We start from the raw sequence: 19,280 nt of genomic DNA, 5'->3' as shown, positions 1-19,280 counted from the left end.
CTTGGAACTATACTGTAATTCCTTCACTGTCACTGGTGTGGTGATATGCCTGTGCACAGTTTTGTACATAGTTATTGGTAAATATGTATAGTTATTGATACAACCTCCAACTAGCAGATGGTGATAGAGATCTACCCTGTGACTCAAGATATCCAGCAGTTGGTAGTAAGTCATACTAGAGAACAGTTGCACTACAAGTCGCTCCAGTAGAATTCACTGAATTCAATTATTAGTTACCATTTGTATGATAGCTCATTAGTTATCTTTCCACGTGTTCATCTTGTTACTAAATTACTTACTGGTCAAAGAACTAGATGTTCAGTGTTGATCATTACCACAGCCATGACACAGAACATAACATGGTACCAAGAGTGTAGAAATTGAAGATAACAACAGAGAAGACTGGGTGAAATAGGCTGAAGAAAGAAAAAGGAAAATACTTCCGCCTATCTGATAAACTACGGGCAACTGTAACTCAATGCACAGAAAACTGTGAAGTTAGTGATGGACCGTTTGAAGGCACCGCATCAGCTTCAAGTCACCGGTAATGTAGATGAGAATTGGCGTGTTTTTAAGCAACAATTCAGACTCTATGTTGCAGCCCTTGGTCTTCAGGCACAGCCTGACGTGAGGCGTACTGCGTTGCTGCTCATGGTAGCTCAAGTTCTCAAGCCATTGAAATTTACAATACCTTCGCTTTTGACAACGAAGAGGAAAGCAAGAGCTTCGATGAAGTAATAAAGTATTTTGATCGGCATTTCTCTCCAAAAAAATTAAACGTTTGAACATTTATATTTCGTACACTTACCCAGAAGGCAGGTAACTTTTTTGATAGTTTTTTAACCGACTTCCGGTTAAAGGCGCAGTCGTGCAATTTTAGTACTTTAAAGTCGTTGATGACCCGCGATCAGATTGTGTTCGGGATATCAAATGATAAGGGACGTGAGAGGCTATTGATGGAAGAAGAGCTTCAATGAGAAAATTCTATCAAGATTTGTCATGCAAGTGAGATAGCTGCACAGCAGATTAGTACACTAAATCTGAAACATTTTGCCGCCAACCTGGGAGAAGACGCCAGCACCAACAGTAACGTGATGCAATTGAATGAAAAAACATGGTGCGGGCGGCCATTTTAAGCGGCCAAGCATATCTGCCAATTTATGCCAATGATATGGCAATCGATATGGACCGCGGCAATGTCCAGCATTTGGGAAGGTGTGTTCCAAGCATGGCAGAAGAAATCATTTTGCGAAGCAATGCTTTTCGCGTCCAGCAGTGGACCAAACAGGATCAGTCAACACAATTGATGAGATGTCCATTGAAGACCTGTTTTTCTTTGATCTGATTTTAACTACGGACACAATGAGTCTGAATGGGCAGAGTGAAGAAGTCTTACTGACCAGTTGTGACAATAGTGAAGGTAATGCTGATATCATCGCTGGACAATTGCAGTGATGCTGAATGTCACATTGATCAAATGCAGGCTTGACACGGGAGTGATGGTCAACCTTCTCAGTATGTTCGATTAGAACCGCCTGCGAGTTAAACTGAAAGTCGGCAATCAAATAAGACTCCTGAAAGATTACAATGGTAATGAGATTGCAACGCTGGGAGCATGTGAACTCGAAGCATGGGTGCACAATAGAAGTAATTTCATACCATTTCCCATTGTGGGCACGGAACGCGAGTCCATCATAGAAGCAGACGCATATGAGGCCCTGAACCTAGTTGAGTGGCTGTACATTCCAGACAGCGCTACGACAGAGGATCATTGCAACTGGCAATGAGATATAATGGCGCAGTTATCCGATGAGATACAAGCGAAAGTTAAAGTGGAAGAAGATAAACCAGATGAAGAGATGGAGGAGCCAAAGGGAATTCCAGAATTCTGGTTAACAGTCTTCAAAACTGTGGATTCGCTCAGTGACATGATACAGGAGCATGACGAGCCTATCTTAAAGCATCTACAGGATGTAAACGTAAAATATTCAGAGCCTGGACAGCCAATGAGCTTTACTCTGGAGTTTAAGTTTGAACCAAATGAGTATTTCACAAATGAGGTAGTCACTAAAACATACCAGATGGAGTCGCAGCCTGACGAGTTAGACTTTTTCTTCTTTGATGAACCAGAAATCACGGGATGCACAGGCTGCCAGATCAACTGGAAGAAAGGACAAAACATCACATTGAAAACCATTAAAACGAAGCAGAAGCATACGGGGCGGGGTACTGGTAGAACAGTTGTGAAAGCTGTACCAAATGACTCTTTCTTCAATTTCTTCAGTCCTCCTGAAATTCCAGAGCATAGATAGTTGGATGAAGGTTCTGCAGCAAGACTCGCTGCTGACATTGAAATTGGTCACTTCTTGTGTGAACACATAATTCCACGTGCAATGTCATACTTTATAAGAGGAGCCATTACGGATGATGATAATTACAACAATAATAATTACGACGACCATGATTACGATGAGGAACGTGAAGACTCAGATGATGAGCCAGAAGAGGACAACTATGAAAAGCGATTCAGTTGCTTTGGTGGTAGTGACTAGATGATCACAAGGGGCACTCAATCTGTGCAGGAGAACGATAAGTTTAAAAGCTCTAAGATGCCATGTGCAGAGACTAAAAGTGAGATTGCAGCAGCAGATACATCACCTGAGACCAAATCAATTGCGAATAATCAACTGGTAACTGAAGAAATAATCCCTGTTTTGGAGAAATTGGCTCCAGAGCAGTACGATGAATCATTCTATGCCCACGGAATGGCAGCAGACTCCCCAATGCTCGAGGTCACTCCACTAAAAGACTTGCAGGAAGAACTGATGGATGCATCTGCGTGCATTTCAACAATGAAATGTGAAGTGTATATTGTTATATCAAATGAAGATGAGCCACTAATTGAGGCTAAAACACAAAGTGAAGAAGCAACATCCAATGTTGAGGACATTGATCCAGTTAAGATACTGGAATGGGAGGGTCTGCCGAACATTCCTGAAGTCACAAACGTGCCTGCAACTGCGAAAGCATCCAAAAGTATGCTGACACTGGATGCCTCACCAGTTGATGGGTATGCAGTTCAGCAGTCGAGCACAAGCACAATGGATCAACCAAAACTCCTCAATCCAGCAAAGGCTCCAGAATCAGCTTGCACAGCAGATGACCCAAAAGACGTTACTCCGGCAAAAGCACCAGAAGCAACTCATCCCTTGGCCGAGACCAGTGGCAAGGATGATGCCACCAAAGCCAAGTGGACAAAGTGATGCAAAAAGCTTATTGAAATGAGAAGGAAGGGGAAAAGAAGAAGGGTTGAGATCACAGTTGGTTGACTGGGTAGCACCCACAAAATAGGAAGCATCGCTTCAAAAGGTTGAAAACGTTGGTGACACAAAAAAGACCAACCAGAAAACCGGTCTTCCGAAAGTTGAAGCAAGATTGAGTATCTGGTTAAGGTTCGAGAGACCAATGGGATGATGTCATTTTGAACATGTAATAAACTGTGACCACGAAACATGTTTGATAATATGAGGATATCATGTTTTGTAAAGTGCAGTTACATTTGTATGTGTGACCTGTTTAATTAGTATGCAGGTCATGTTTTGTAAAGCACAGTTATGATGTTAACACCTCCAAAGGAAGGGGGATGTGGCGATATGCCTGTGCCCAGTTGTATATATAGTTATCCGTCAATGTATCTCGGTATCAATATGATCTCCCTCCAGCAGGTGGTGATAGAAATCTACCATATGACTCTGGACATCCAGTAGTTGGTAGTAAGTCGTACTAAAGGGCAGTCACACTGGAAGTAGCTCCAGGAGAATTCACTGAATTCAATAATTAGTTAGCGTTTGTATTATAGCTCGTTAGCTAACTTTCAACGTGTTATTCTTGTTAATAAATTAACTTACTAGTCAAAGAACTGGATGTTCTGTGTTGATCATTACCACGGCCATAACATAGAACATAACAACTGTGTCCTTCACTGTCACTGGGACAAAATCCTTGAACTCCCTCCCTAACAGCACTGTGGATCTATATACTATCTATTTCAGCAGCTCAGTGGCACAGTGGTTAGCATTGTAGCCTCACAGCACCAGGGACCTGGTTCCATCCCAGCCTTGGGTGAGTGACTGTGTAGAGTTTATACTTTCTCCCTGTGTCTCCGTGGATTTCCTCCGGGTGCTCCGGTTTCCTCCCACAGTCCAAAGATGTGCAGGTTAGATGGATTGGCCATGCTAAATTTCACCTTAGTCTCCAAATGGATAGGTGGGGTTACTGGGTTATGTAGATAGGGTGGGGTGTGGATGTAGGTAGGGTGCTCTTTCAAAGGGTCAGTGCAGATGGGCCAAATGGTCTCCTTCTACACTGCAGGGATTCTGTGACACCATAACGCATGGACTGCAGCGGTTCAAGAAGGCAGCACATCACCACCTTCTCAAGGACAATTAGAGATGGGCAACAACTGCTGGCCTGATCGGTGACATCCACATCCTGTGAAATAATCTTTCCTCAAATTGCAGGGAAAACAACCCAGCAACTCTTTCTATATTGCTATTCTCACACCTACTGCTATAGCATTACTGGCAGTAACCTCAGTTGAAAAGACTGCAAGTTGTCTTGGAGGTGCACCTTGAATAACTCGCAGCGGGGGAGGGGGGTCCTAGAAGGCCTACTTCAGATTGCACCATTGCTGCAGCAAGTTGGGCTGGTTGGCTGTCACGCATCTTGAACGAGAAGAGCTGATTTGTTGACCTTGGAGCGACTGCCATTCTCCTGGAGCACGGTGCCTCAGTATTTGTTGGGTAACAGATTGATGAACTGCATTGCTGCCTTGGATACCCCTTTTGAAAACTAGTATCCATGTTGGCAGCTTCCACTGCAGCAGTCAGAGAGTTCATTGTTTTACATGGAGACTGAAACATCAGACAATGTATCATGGTCAGTTCCATAGATGTACAGATGGAGGTCACCTCTCATTCCATATTGAAAAAGGATGGACTTCAAGCCTTGTGCAAGTTAACGCTGAACTCCTTCATGCTCCTGGACATGGAGCATAGGCATTCTGGTCCTGTTTCCAGTACACCAAGCATTTGGGTCGATGCATTCGACGGTCTTCTGTAGCCTAGTTAATCAAAACCCTCAGGAGACTTTTGCAGCAGAACTAGTCTGTGAACTTACCCTATGGTGAGTGAATCTGCAACATCAGTTTCCCTCTCCCCTATCTGCAGTGCACTCAGGTCCAGTGTCTCACCATATGCAGATTCTTCCCTTATGTAGATCCTTCCCTCTATTCTGTCCTCAAAAATAAGTGCAGTATCAATACTGGAGCGGTTGGTGTGTGATTGAGTGACAGTGTTTCTATATTTTCAATTTCATTTTCCCCTTCCTTCATTTACTGAGCCGGTTAAAAAAGGCCAAACATTGGGTTATGGAGAGGGGAACAAGAAAGTAAGAAGTGGTGCCTCCTGTTGTGTGCTGTCTTTCTCTGCAAGAGAAGGAAGTGCATCAGTGAGTGTCGTTTAGCTAATGTGGCTATCATTGTTGAATAGTTGGCAGCATGTGCAATCTGTGGGTGTAGGACTTGCAAGATGCGCATGGATGAGCTAAAGTAAAATTAATGCTTGAGTTGAATCCTAATTAATAGAGAATGTTGGTGGGTGGCTCATGAGGGTACAATGAATTGATCAGTGGATGAGACGAGTGGTGGAGCTGGTAGGATATGATGAACTCACTGAGCTTAACAATTCATGCAAGATCATTACAACTTCGTCCTGCACTGCATCCAGGTTCATGGAGCTATAATTCGGGCATTGACCTCTATTTCTTCCCGCTGCCTTCTTAACATGTACCTGGAGGGACACCTGCCCCTCTCTCAGAACATTCTATCCCATCCACTAAGATATTCAGCTTCAGAAAACCTTGGTGCCCATTTTCTAACAGATTAGCCATTTTACAATCTGAACCAGGACATGGGAGGTGCAGACGGGCTAGGAACTCACAATTTTGAACTCTACCAATGCATGTAGACAGTGAACAGAGCGTGAGGGGGTGGGGGGGGGGGGGGGGGGGGGGCTGCTGGCTGCACACATTTGTCATGCTGTCTCCATTGTAGTGGGTTAATCAGGCATCATAATCCATGCATGCAGTGCTGGGGGTTATCCATTTTAACCCCCCAGATCTTTGACACATTTATCTACTAAGATATAGACAGCCAGCATACATTACATGTATAATAGCTGGCAGGTCTAAAGTAAAGGATTTAGTGGTTGCCTTAGCAAATCTGTAATAAGTCAACAAAGATATTCAAACCAATGTGATTATTAACATATAGACATATTTAATAGACGTGAATAAATCATGCTGATATACCATAAAAGTTACAAACCACAAAATCTGTTTGGTGATCTTATTGTTAATAAAAGTTGGAAAGTAGAATTCACTGCAATGGTAAAATATTATATTTTGGTAACCAATCATTCTTGATATTAGTCAATAAGCATCAGGTTCATAGCTAATTATTCTTTATTGATCAAACTATTGTGATGACGCTTGAATACTGAGCTTAATCTGAAGTTGGAACTCCCTGCTGAGCCTTGGGCCTCTTGAGGATGTACCAGCCAGGAAGTAACCCCACATACGCATTTAATTTATTTTACATTCTTTGGCTAGGAACCAGACCTGCCCAACCGCACATAAGCAAGTAAAAGTAAACAGCGCAAATGGTCAGCTGACCTGAACTGGAACATATTATCAAGTAGGTGACACAGGAAACCTAGAGGGGGACTGGGGGAGGTCAGAGATGGGAAAACCACACAAGGGAAAAATACAAGCATCAGGAACTGGTCCCATTAAGTTAAACCAAAATAAACAAGCAGAGAAATAGGTTCTTAGTTAAGGAAAGAGCTGCAGCGGGCAGACTTGAAATGAAGTGGCTGGAGAGAAGCCCTGGAGATCTGAGAAGACAGCCAAACATTCATGAATCTGTACTGAGGGCTGTTGGGGCAAAGGTACCCCTTTGAAGCAGAGGTGTTCTGCTTTACATGGCCAAATATCTGACAGCGTTCTTGGAAAGTAACCCGCGAGCATACTCAAAACTCCAGGGGAAAGGAATCTCAAAAGGCAAGATAGACATCCTGTTTGGTGGGCCATTGTTGAAGCCACCCAGGTTGGGATGGCTTTTGGATTGGAAAGTGTTCCAAGGCAATATCTTCAAATATGGAAATTGGAAACCCTCCTGGGAAAGACAAAGTTTCAGTGAGATTGGTTGACTCACAATGTGACAACGTTTGGGTGGGTTGTTGAGAAATCCATGGAATCTGCTTTGTCACCTCTCTTTTTATTGTTCAGTGTGTGTCAGAGACAGAAGATGGTGATTTTAAGCCCTCGTTAAGAAAAGCTACAAGGCTATTGGGACAGTAATTAACTGACTAATTCTTATACTCAATAAAGTCATCAGTTTAGCAGAGGGACCATTAGAAGTTTAGGGAACTCACTTGTTTGCTCTGCAGTTGAAGAAACAGCAAGTTTAGAGTGTGGTTTTGAGTGTCTCAAAGCGAAACACGATTTGGGGAGAAGCATCAAATAAATACTCAGGGATTTACCAGAAGAAAACAATTTGCACATGTGCCAGTCCCAAGTGAGAAGCTGGTGTGTCAAGCGAATGGTAACTCTTCACTGGTTTATGTGGCTGTAAAGATATTGCGAGGATAAAGGAATAATGGGAATTCAAATAATCTTCTTGTGTTCTTATTGAGATCTTTCCAAACTTTTTATCTGGTTTAATATAGTTCCCTTTTCTGGTTTTAATAAATGTTTCATTATTTGTAATATTTCATCAGCAGACTCCTGTGAATTTGTTCAGTAACTTACCAACACAGTTTCTAAAAAAAAGTTAGGGACTATTAACCCAGGTTTCACTCTGGGATCTGAATTGTAACTGAGATCATAACATCATCAATTAATTTTTAATACGATTTTAATCCAATCTCAATATCAGTAAAGCCTTGCGGAAGTCCTGGAGATACTCTACATGCAACATTTCATCTCATAAGAGGTGAAGATCTGGTGTTCGGAGCACGCATTGAATACATATGTGATGAAGGGTAAGAGTTATATTATAATAATTTGCTTCTATCTATTCTCAGGAGAAAGAAGTGCGGCATGATACGCTTCTTTCTCTAATAGTTTATTTTAAGCTCAATGACGAGAGTGTTATTGCTTCAATAAATCTGCTTGATCTTCTGTACAAGGTACTAAATTTTAAAAACTACATTCAGATAAAAATATAGTCACAAAACTCTCCGTTTCAGAAACTAAGTGTTGGCACTGGGACTGAATCGGTGGTGTTCTACTACAGCAAAATTGACCCTGTTCCCAGAGCAATTCATGAACCATTAGGGGCTAGCACAAGAGCCACATGGAACATGACCGATTCCAATCAAAAATGGTGTTTGATTTGCCAGAGTCGGGATTGAAACTCGATAGGCTGTCAAGCTGCAGCCGCATATAAGCCGCTCCCACACACACCACCCCAGCCAACAAGATGTTCCAGACATTGAATTTGAGTCCTGTTGTGTTATGCTTCTTCATGTAGCATAAGCTGCTTCCTTGATGTATGCTCTGACAAAGGAAGGTTCAGACTTGGAGATAGGTTTAACACATTTATTGAACAGTTAACAATTCTCCAACTTGAGTTTGACTCTCCTGCTAATCTTGCTATAGTAACTCAGTCTAACTAATCAGTTTGCTCTAAGCCTTGCGGTGGGTGTGATGCTTCTGATCTGCTCCTGTGCTTCTCTCTGAGTGTCACCTGTGGAAAGAGAAAGCGCATGTGTGCCCTGTCCTTTTACATGGGTTGCCCCCTTGTGGTAGTGTCACCTCTGCGTGTCTTGACTTCCCATTGGTCGTGTCCTATTCTAAGTGTTCATTAGCTGCATGTCTGCATGTAATGATGTCTCTAGTGCTCCTTCTAGTGTTTTCTTAGTTGTAGTGTATTTACATTAACCCCTTGTGTATTTAAAGTGATGCATATCACCAAAGACCCTGTCCAAAGACCCTGTTGGACGCCGTGGAGGAGAGGTGGGCCACCCTATATCCCGGAGTGCGGAGGAGGTTGCCAACCACCACCATGCACAGGCCTGGGCACAGGTGGGGGAGGTTGTGAGTGCCATGGGCAACACCGCCAGGACTGACCGGCAGTAAAACAAAACTGCACGACCTCCTCAGGGTGGCCAGGGTGAATAAGCAGCACTGCGCCCCAGGCAATAACCCCTGACCCACACACCCGTAACCTCACTCCCCCCTCCCCCCCCCCGCACCAACTGGGCGACAAAACCTACCCTGCACCACCTGTCAGCACCCATTCTGGCTGCCATGTTCGGCTGCCCTGGCCACGAAGGCCACCAGCTACCCACAGCTGCATGCGTCCAACTGTCCAGCACTGTACGATTTCTATCTCCCACTCCCCAGGAGAAATTGGCCCACAACCGCTGTGAGAGGGAGAAAACTGGAGGGGGACCACTGAACCTGCAGCCCCTCACTGCAGCTGAGCAGCGGGCACTGGACCTGATTGGTGGGCCCGGGGAGAGGGTGAGGCAGAGGTCAGTATCAGGTGAGCAAGTGAGACCCCGCTGAGTTGCAGTTCCCCATGACACGTGTGTCACCACCCCTACCCCTACACCCACCACCCCCACATTGCCATGCCCCCCCCCCACCCCCTCACAGTCTCTCCACCTCCACCACCCGCCACCCCAACCCACGGTCCAGTCTTGCGTCCTGTCATGTGTCTTGCAGAATCACATGATCGTGGTCCAGTCACAGCGGGTCATGGCTGAGGGAGTCAGCGGCATTGCCTGGGTGCTGACTGATGTGGCACTGATCCAGAGGGAGGTGGCACAGTCACTGGCTTATGTAGCACAGACTCAGATGGTAGTGGCACAGTTGCAGCGTGATGTGGTGCAGTCCCAGAGGGAGGTGGTCCACTCCCTGTACTCCATAGCAGCGAGCATGGAGACCCTGGTCGGGGCGGATGTAGGCCTCCAGGGTTGACAGCGTCAGACGAAGGGGGAGCTCAGGAGTTGGGGGTTAGCTCCGCTCGCACCCCCATCCCATGGAGTAGCCTGGAGGTCATCGGGCACCCGAATGGAGGAGGAGGAGGTGATGAGGCCCATGCCTGTGACTCCCGCAAGCAAGGTGCTGGAACAGCACAATGCCCCGGACTCCTCCTTCCCCTCCTGTCCCTGGCGCATCTGGTGTGCAGCAGGTAGAACAGTGTGGCACCACACCACCTGGGACACCCGAACAGCAGCCGGGCCCATCCAGGCCCGGTCGCCCAAGAAGATGGCTGCCACAGGGGGCCCACGTCACAGAGCGGGAATCGCAGTAGGCTGCCTTCACTCCTGATGTACCACCTGGGATCCACCTAGGTGTAACGTTAGGGCCCGTTCGGGCAGAAATGTAGACACAAAGTAAGTTAGCACGGGTTCAGTACACAGTAGAGTGGTAGGGGCTAGGGTACAAAGCTGTTTATATATGTTCACTTCTTCACATTGAACTCCTGTTCGCAATGTTATAACCTGCTTCAGCGCTCTGTCAGAAAGGTGTGAGGGATGGGATGGGATGGGCTTGTCTCGGCTGGATGCAAAGGGGTGGGAGGGGGGTGGGTGGATTTCAGGGGTGGGCTTATCCCAGGGACTCGTAGTTAAGCCAGCGATCACCCCTCTGTGTGCCAGTCCCATTCCTCCAACCCCCCCTCCACACCCCTTCCCCCACCCACCCACCGCCATCCCCATCTCCGCCACCCAAGGATTTGGTGGGACCGTGTGATGGAATGGCCAGCTCGCATGTAGGGATCACCCAAGTGGACGGTGGAAAGTGCTACTTTGGGCAGGAGTCAAACATAGTTGAACGATGCAGAGCACCAGAGCTCATCGCAGAGTGGGTCATCACCAGCCTCCATCCCATGGACCAGACCAGCTGTTACTGTCGACCCAAGGCCTGCACCCCATAGTGAGCAGGTAGGAATCACAGAGGGGGTTGCAAGGGGGATGAGGGATAGGTTGAGATGGGAGGGTGTTCATGGGAGAGGGTGGTTGGCCAGTGGGAGGGGGAGTTTGGGATGGAATATCCGTGCCACTGGCCAGGCTCCCTGGTCGGTGAAGCTGGTGGTGAATAGAGTGTCCCATGCGTACCAGCCCAGGTGCACACTTGTGCGACCTCCCCATGTCCTGCCTATTCTCAACCTCCCCCACATCCTCGTCATCAAACAAGGACTGACGTTCATCCTTGTCCTCCAGCATGTCACCCCTCTGCTGCGCGATGTTGAGGAGGACACAGCAGGCCACCATGATCTGGGAGACCCACCTAGCGCTTTACTAGAAGCCACCTCCAGGCACCTGAACCACATCTTCAGGATGCTCAAAACTCAGTGCCAATTACAGTGCTTTCAAAAGCCAAGGCAATTTTTTTCAGTGTTGGTGCTGAACTACACTCTCTTCCACATCTCCCTATTACAGCTAAATACTAGAAGGAGTTGGTGCAGTGCCAGCAAGCAATTTAATTGATAATAATAACCTTCATTGAGCTTCCAAGCAGTGATTTTGAGCATGTTTCAATTCCACAACAAAATTTGTATCTTGTGCTAAATACAAATTAAACCAACATTGGAACTTCATGAAGTGTTGGCTAGTGTAGACTAGAGAGATGAACAGACACTTCCAACACTGATGAAGGTTCTCAATTTTATTAACTACTTCTAACTAACTAACACACGATGACTGTGGGTCTAAATGATGCTAACTTAACCTAGAGACCTAAGCCTTGTCCGAACCAGTTGATTCTCTCAGCACGTGTTGTAAGTCTGTGCTGGGCTGGATGAGTTCTTGTTACACTGAGAGGCAGCACCCAGAATGAGCAGGAACCGTGGTGCCCTCTGCCTTTATAGTGTGTGTATTCTAACTGGTGATTGGCTGCGGTGTTTGTACATGTTGATTGGTCCCTGTGTGTGTCCATCAGTGTGTGTCTGCACCATGATATGCTGGTGTATATTATGACACTTCAGATTACATTTTGGCCATTGCTTTACCACAAAGTATTTAGCCATAATTGCCCTCATGAACTTCAATTGTTCATGGTTGGTGGGAACAACATGACAAAAAAAACACCCGGAAGTTGTGCCTCTGACTCTGGTGTAGTTTGCAGAAATATCAAGAGAGCCCTTAACTTGGGGAGCAGACTCATCGTGCCTATTTCTGCTATGAGGTATGCCGGATGCCATACTGGTAATGGGGATAAAGCACTAAAACCTTCTGGAAGCATACAAAGAAGAGAGAGCATGACACCAATCAACTTGCAATTCTGATTTACTACCAGAACTACTATTTTAGAGCTCCATGCTTCTGCCTCAGCTTTCTCAATCTCACAGAGCTGAACACAGTATTAAGCAGCAGGGAATTCTGTTGCCTTCTGTCTCCCCAAAGCTTGTCCCATCACGTACAAGGCAGAAGTCAGCGGTGTTTTGGAATGCTCTCCACTTTCCTGGAAGAATACAGCTCCAACAATACACAAGAAGCTCAACACCATCCAGGATAGAGCAGCCAGCTCGATTTGCACATTGACTATTGTCATCATTTACTCCCTCTGGACTTCAAGTGACAATGATGTGCTGAGCGAATGCACATCGGGTGGCTCTCCTCCCAGCCAGAATCAAAGAGGCACATTTAGGCGAATTTTCGAACAATCGATAGCAAAGTAACCCCAATGGAGGAAAGAGAGCGACCACAAAAGAAATGCCAACAAACGGTAGCTCAAAGGGCCGAAGGGACGGCAGAAGGAGGAAAACATGGGCGGATGGCCCTGCTGAATCTACAATTCTACCACTGGGTAGCTACGACTGGGAGAGTGAGGAGATCAATACATGAACCCATTATGGAATAGGTGAGGATGGAGGAGCATTCCTGCAAGGGAGCAACCCTCCGGGCCCTCACCACAGCAGCTCTCCCATGCCCCCCTGATGAAATACACATCCTGCCCAGTGGTGCTAGCCACACTAAAGACATAGAACCAGATGAGGCAACATTCCGGTCTAACGGAGGTGTCCCCCATGGCCTCCATCTGCGAAAGTCACAAATTCCCACCAGCCATGCGTGACACCACCTTTAAAAACTGGAGACAGGATGGCGCAGACGCTATCAGTCAGGGACTTCTACATAGGGCCAGACTAGCGACCTTGGCCGAACTGACAGAAGACCTTCAACTGTAAACAGGACAGGAACTCAGACACCTCCAAATCAAACACTTTCTCCGCAAGGAGATGGCAAGATACCCCAGGGCCCCGAGAGACACACTAGTCGAGGAACTGGTAAAGAGGGGGAAAACTGTGGAAACGTCTATGGACAGTTACTGGATAGGGCAAGACTACCTTTGGACGAAGCTAGACAAAAAATGGGAGGATAAACTAGGGACGGAAGTGGGTTGCGACTCTGGCGTGAAGCACTGAACAGGGCCAACTCCACCTCCTCCTGCACAAGGCTCAGCCTCATGCTTAAAGTGCTGCACAGAGCGCACCTAACCAGAACCTGAATGAACAGGTTCTTCCTGGAGGTGGAGGATAAATGTGAACTGTACCAGGGAGGCCCGGCCAACCATGCCCACATGTTCCGGGCTTGCCCCAGCTTTGTAGGGTTCTGGACAGTCTTCTTTGAGGCGATGTCCAGGGTTGTGGGGGTGAGGGTGGAGCCATGCCCAAGAGTGGCAGTCTTCGGGGTATCAGAACAGCCAGAGCTACATATGCGGAAGGGTGTCAACGTCGTTGCTTTTGCTTTCTTAATCGCACGCCGGAGAATTCTGCTCGGCTGCCGATCAGCAGCACCACCCACAGCTGCAGACTGGCTGCTAGGCCTGGCGGAGTTCTTCTACCTGGAGAAAATTAAGTACACCATTCGAGGGTCGGAAGAGGGCTTCCACAAAGCGTGGGGACCATTCGTCGGCCTGTTCCAAGACCTGTTCGAGGCCAACAGCGACTAGGGAAGGAGAGGGGGAAATGGGGGAAGAGCAGAAAAGAACACATACTTCAAGGATGTACAAAGGGGTGTGACGTCACAGGAAATGAACAACTGACAAAAGGTTAATGTCATATCATAATTAACCATTAGGTGAAGCAAGATGCAGGACCATAGAAAGCAATGACTCACAGACCTCTGGGAGAGAGCTGGAGAGGAGAGCTAGAGAGAGCAGTGATAGAGAGTTTAGTACAGTGTTGGATAGTGTTGAGAGTAGTGTATTTGCCAATAGATTGTAAATTAGATTATTGTTTACTTTTGGAGTAAGTGATCAAGCTTAATTTAAGTAGTGTAAATAAATGCTAGCTTTGTTTATGAAATTAGTTTCTGTGGTCTTTGTGAACACTGCAACATCCATCCTGAGAACAAGAATCATAAAGAACACCACAGGGGGAAGGGGGGAGGATATGAGGAAGAAACCCAAGGGAGCAACAGAGAGAAGCATGGGGGAAAAGAGGGGGGAGGGCGCAGGAGGCCATCCCCTCCGAACCCACAAGTTCAAGAACAAAAGCCACAGAAAGGCGGGTAGGAGCTCAGCAGCAGGACACCGAGGGCGGAAGAGTGGGCTACCAATGAGGGGACAGGGAGTGGGGCAGGTAGGGGAGAAGAAGGACGGGGAGAAGATATGCTAAGAAATATATATGTAAATAAGAAACTTTACAACATGTAAATATCAGACATATCATTCGTTAAAAGTATCAATCTGTAAAATTGAAAAACTCAAAAAAAAATTAAAAATAAACACATTTACTCCCTCCATCACCGATGCAGAGGCACCAGTATCTACAAGATGCACAGCAACAACTCACCAAAGCACCTTCCAAACCCACGGCCTCTACAAGCTAGAAGGAAAAAGGCAACAGATGCATGTGAACACCACCACCTGCACGTTCTGCTCAAAGTCACACACCATCCCAATTTGTATCACTATTGCTTCACTGTAGTTGGGTCAAATCCTTTAACTCCCTTCCTCTGAGCACTGTGGATGTACCTACACCACATGGACTGCAAAGGTTCAAGGCGGCGGCTCACCACCACCTTCTCAAGGGAGGTGGACAATAAATGCTGGCCTAGTCAGCCAGGCGCACCCCACCAGAGCATTTAAGGGGTCATCCACTACTTACCGGTCAGATGCTGGCTAAGTTATTCTGGCTGTTGCTGCAAGTCTACAGATTTGGGCTTTTTCTTCAGTTGTTTAAAATTTCAAAAGTCTGCAGGTGGTGGTATGGCAGGTACTTATTTTGCTCACTTCAAGGCTTCTGCAAAGAACAATTGCTCCCAGACATGGGTAAATTAATAAACCTTCCTCTTGAAAACTGGCATGACGGAAGAATGAGCTGAGATCATCCAGGACAAGACAAGCTGTTAGAGATGAAGGAATCATAGGATTCTCAGCAGGAGGCCACTCTGCCCTGGGTGTTCAAGGAGCAATTATCATTCTCAGCAGGAGGCCACTCTGCCCTGGGTGTTCAAGGAGCAACTATCATTCTCAGCAGGAGGCCACTCTGCCCTGGGTGTTCAAGGAGCAACTATAATTCTCAGCAGGAGGCCACTCTGCCCTGTGTGTTCAAGGAGCAACTATCATTCTCAGCAGGAGGCCACTCTGCCCTGGGTGTTCAAGGAGCAATCACCCACCTGAACATCAATGATGACCAATGTTCAGAGGCCTGCACTTCACAAAGGAAGTTGTCACTGGAATCTACCAATTACTGCAGCTAGAACTCCAATCTTAAAACAGGGAAGGACTGCATTGCCAGTGGCTGTGAAGGTGACTGCAGCTATCAACATTTGCATGTCTAGCTCCTTTCACGCTGCTGGAAGTTTTAGCAGTATCTTACATTTGCAGACACTCAATAAGGCAGATCACAGAAGCTCAGTATGCAAAGAGAGGTAACATGTCAGAAAGAAGTAGGCAGATTGAGCACAAGGGTTTGCAAGGGTTGCGGATTTCCTCTTAGTGCAGGTGCCATTGACTGTTTGCATACACCTCATGCTGGCTCTGCTATGCACCTGAAGTGAAAGGGATTCCATTGCCTTGATATGCAGCTGGTGCATGACAATAAGCAGCCCAACATGCGGGTCAGGGTTTAATATCCTGAAAGCAGTCACAATGCATTCATTCTGTGGCAGTCCACGGTGCAGTTGCATATTGCTCATCACAACCACCAAAGGGTGGCTGCTGTGTGACAACTCAGCTCAGTTTAGCTCAGTTGGCTGGACAGCTGGTTTGTGATGCAGAGAGAGGGCAACATCACAGGTTCAATTCCTGTACCAGCTGACGTTATTCATGAAGACTTTGCCTTCTCAACCTTGCCCCTCGCCTGAGGTGTGGTGACCTTCAGGTTAAATTACCACCAATTATTTCTCCCCCTTAAAGAGGAAAGCAGACTATGGTCATCTCTGGGAATATATTCGGCGGCATTCTCCGTTTCTGAGACTAAGTGTTGACGCCAATGCAGAATTCGTGGACTTTCATGACAGCAAAGCTGGCGCCACACCTGGACCAATTCCGCAACTATTGAGGGGTTAGCCCCAGAGTCACGTGGAACACAATCAATTCCAATGAGAACGGTGCCGGATTCGCCGGTTTCGCGATTGACATTCAGGAGGCTGAAAAGCTGCAGCCGCAAATGCATATTTCACTCCCCAAACACATCATCACAGCCAATAAGATGGCAGCGAGGAGATCAGCTCCATGCTTCACCGATGCCGAGCTGGAGACCCTCCTGGACGCGGTAGAGGAGAAGCGGATGACCATGTACCCCGGCCCGGGAAGGAAACTGCCAGCTGCCACCTTTCGTTGTACCTGGGCGCAGGTGGCAGAGGTGTTTAGCGCCATCAGCAACACCCTCCGGTCCAGCCAGCAGTGCCGGAAGAAAGTGCACAACCTCCTCAAGGCAGCCAGGGCGAGTAGGCAGCACTATGCCCCTGGCACCAACCTGCATCCCACACACCCGTAATCCTACTCCCTCCCCCACAACCGAACCCCCAACCTGCCTCACATGTCGGTAGGCATACTGAGGCCACCAGCCACCCACCCACCTGGGCTGCATGAGTCAGATTGTCTAACACTGTATTTTTCTGTTCCCCCACCCAACCACCACAGGATTTTCCATCACAGCTATATACAACACCCTCACCTCGGTTGGGCATGTTAATGAAGAGCCTCCTGGGGCACTCTCTGGTGCTCTCCACACAGTTGGCCCAGTACAGCAGCTGGAGGTAGGAAAACCCCAGGGAGACGGACGGTCGCAGGGCAGGCTGGCCCAAGAGACTAGCTGCCGTCCAGATGGGCCTCGAGCTTCTAGAACAAACAGTCCCATCTATAGTGCAGATGCAGAGACAGAGCCAGGGACTGTCATAATATACACACAAGTATATGATGGTGCGTAGACAGACACTGACTGACACACTGAATGACCAATCAACACACAGAACACGGCAGCAAATCACCAGACAGGACGTGGCCACTATAAAGCCAGAGGGCACTAGTTTCCCGCTCTCTTGGGATGCAGCCTCTGAGACAGCCAGAGCCCGTGATCAGCAACAGGAACATCTATCATGTGCTAGCAGGATAGTCTGGTCAGGTTAGCTTCAGGTCCACAGTCAACTCAACATAGTGTCAACCCACAGTGCAAGTATGTTTAACAGTTCAATAGGCGGGCACTGCGGCTGCTTCCACGCTCGCCACCAGATCATGATGCTCTGCCTCGCCCTCAGGACATGCCCTTCGAAGAGCTCGCCGATCTACTTCTTCTGTTGCCACCCTCTGTGACTGACACAGACCCGCCCATTCCAGAGAAGGCGGCCCCCGACCCACCCTTGACGCGGTCAACCAGAATTCGTTGCCCACCACAGAAACTGAATTTATGAACTGATTGTTTTGTTACCTTGGTTCTTTGTTCGCTCGTTTGTACATACTGTTATTTATCTTCCATGTTTTGTTACATACACTCTATCTGCATTAAACACCTTCCCGTGTAAATATGTTAGGATTTGTTTCTGTATAGTCAGAATCATGGTCATGTAAATATGCTCACATACTCTATACATAGTCAGGCACATTCACATACCACACTATTTATTGCCACATACATGTATTTTTTTCAAAAGGGGAGATGGCATAATATACACACAAGTATATGATGGTGCACAGACAGACACTGACTGACACACTGAATGACCAATCAACACACAGAACACTGCAGCCAATCACCAGACAGGACACGGCCACTATAAAGCCAGAGGGCACTAGTTTTCCCGCTCTCTTGGGATGCAGCCTCTGAGACAGCCAGAGCCCATGATCAGCAACACGAACATCTACCATGTGCTAGCAGGATAGTCTGGTCAGGTTAGAACATAGAACAGAGAACAGTACAGCACAGAACAGGCCCTTCGGCCCTCAATGTTGTGCCGAGCCATGATCACCCTACTCAAACCCACGTATCCACCCTATACCCGCAACCCAACAACCCCCCCCCAACCTTACTTTTTATTAGGACACTACGGGCAATTTAGCATGGCCAATCCACCTAACCCGCACATCTTTGGACTGTGGGAGGAAACCGGAGCACCCGGAGGAAACCCACGCACACAGGGGGAGGACGTGCAGACTCCACACAGACAGTGACCCAGCCGGGAATCGAACCTGGGACCCTGGAGCTGTGAAGCATTTATGCTAACCACCATGCTACCCTGCTGCCCCTAGCCTCAGGTCTCCAGTCAACTCAACATAGTGTCAACCCACAGTGCAAGTATGTTTAACAGCTCATAGTTAAATAAAATAGAGTTGTACTTCTACAAGTGTTGGTAGCCTGTCTCTCTCACTGCTATGGTAAATGCAGTCCTCGCAGACCCAGCATACCTAACATATCAGGGACTGCATGAGGTGTTGTTGGCAACATCCAGCACCTGCCAGTGCAGTTGGAGGAGTCCAATCACATGCCAGCAGGAGGTGGTGCTGACCATGCGTGCCATCCAGGTCAACAACGCACAGGTGCCGTTTGCGGTGGAGGCATTGGGGGTGACGGTTTCGGTTATGGATCAGCATGTCCAAGGCCTGGGGCATTCTGTGCAGGCGCTGGCCAAGGCCCAGGAAGGGTTCCCGCCTCACAGATGACCATGTCCTACAGCCACCTGAAAAATTGCAGCATGCTCCTGAGAGTGGCCCAGTTACAGCAGGCCATGGCTAGGAATGTCGGCAGCATTGCCCAGGCACTGGCC

At 47.4% G+C, this 19,280-nt stretch overlaps 1 protein-coding gene and 1 pseudogene across 1 annotated transcript in view; both read left to right on the top strand.

Moving 5' to 3' along the window:
• LOC119964829 (complement factor H-like) overlaps nt 1-19,280 on the top strand; it is a 146,975-nt gene that overhangs the window by 17,845 nt on the left and 109,850 nt on the right. Inside the window, exon 3 of the mRNA XM_038794877.1 lies at nt 7,997-8,102. Within this exon, the coding sequence (XP_038650805.1) occupies nt 7,997-8,102 (106 nt within the window). The remainder of the gene's footprint in view (nt 1-7,996; nt 8,103-19,280) is intronic.
• LOC119964097 lies at nt 118-7,419 on the top strand (annotated as a pseudogene).

This window comes from Scyliorhinus canicula, chromosome 4 (assembly GCF_902713615.1).
Source record: "Scyliorhinus canicula chromosome 4, sScyCan1.1, whole genome shotgun sequence".
In the NCBI taxonomy this organism is placed as follows: domain Eukaryota; kingdom Metazoa; phylum Chordata; class Chondrichthyes; order Carcharhiniformes; family Scyliorhinidae; genus Scyliorhinus; species Scyliorhinus canicula.
The sequence above is the reverse complement of the archived record's forward strand: the minus strand, read 5'-3'. Positions and strand labels throughout refer to the sequence as shown.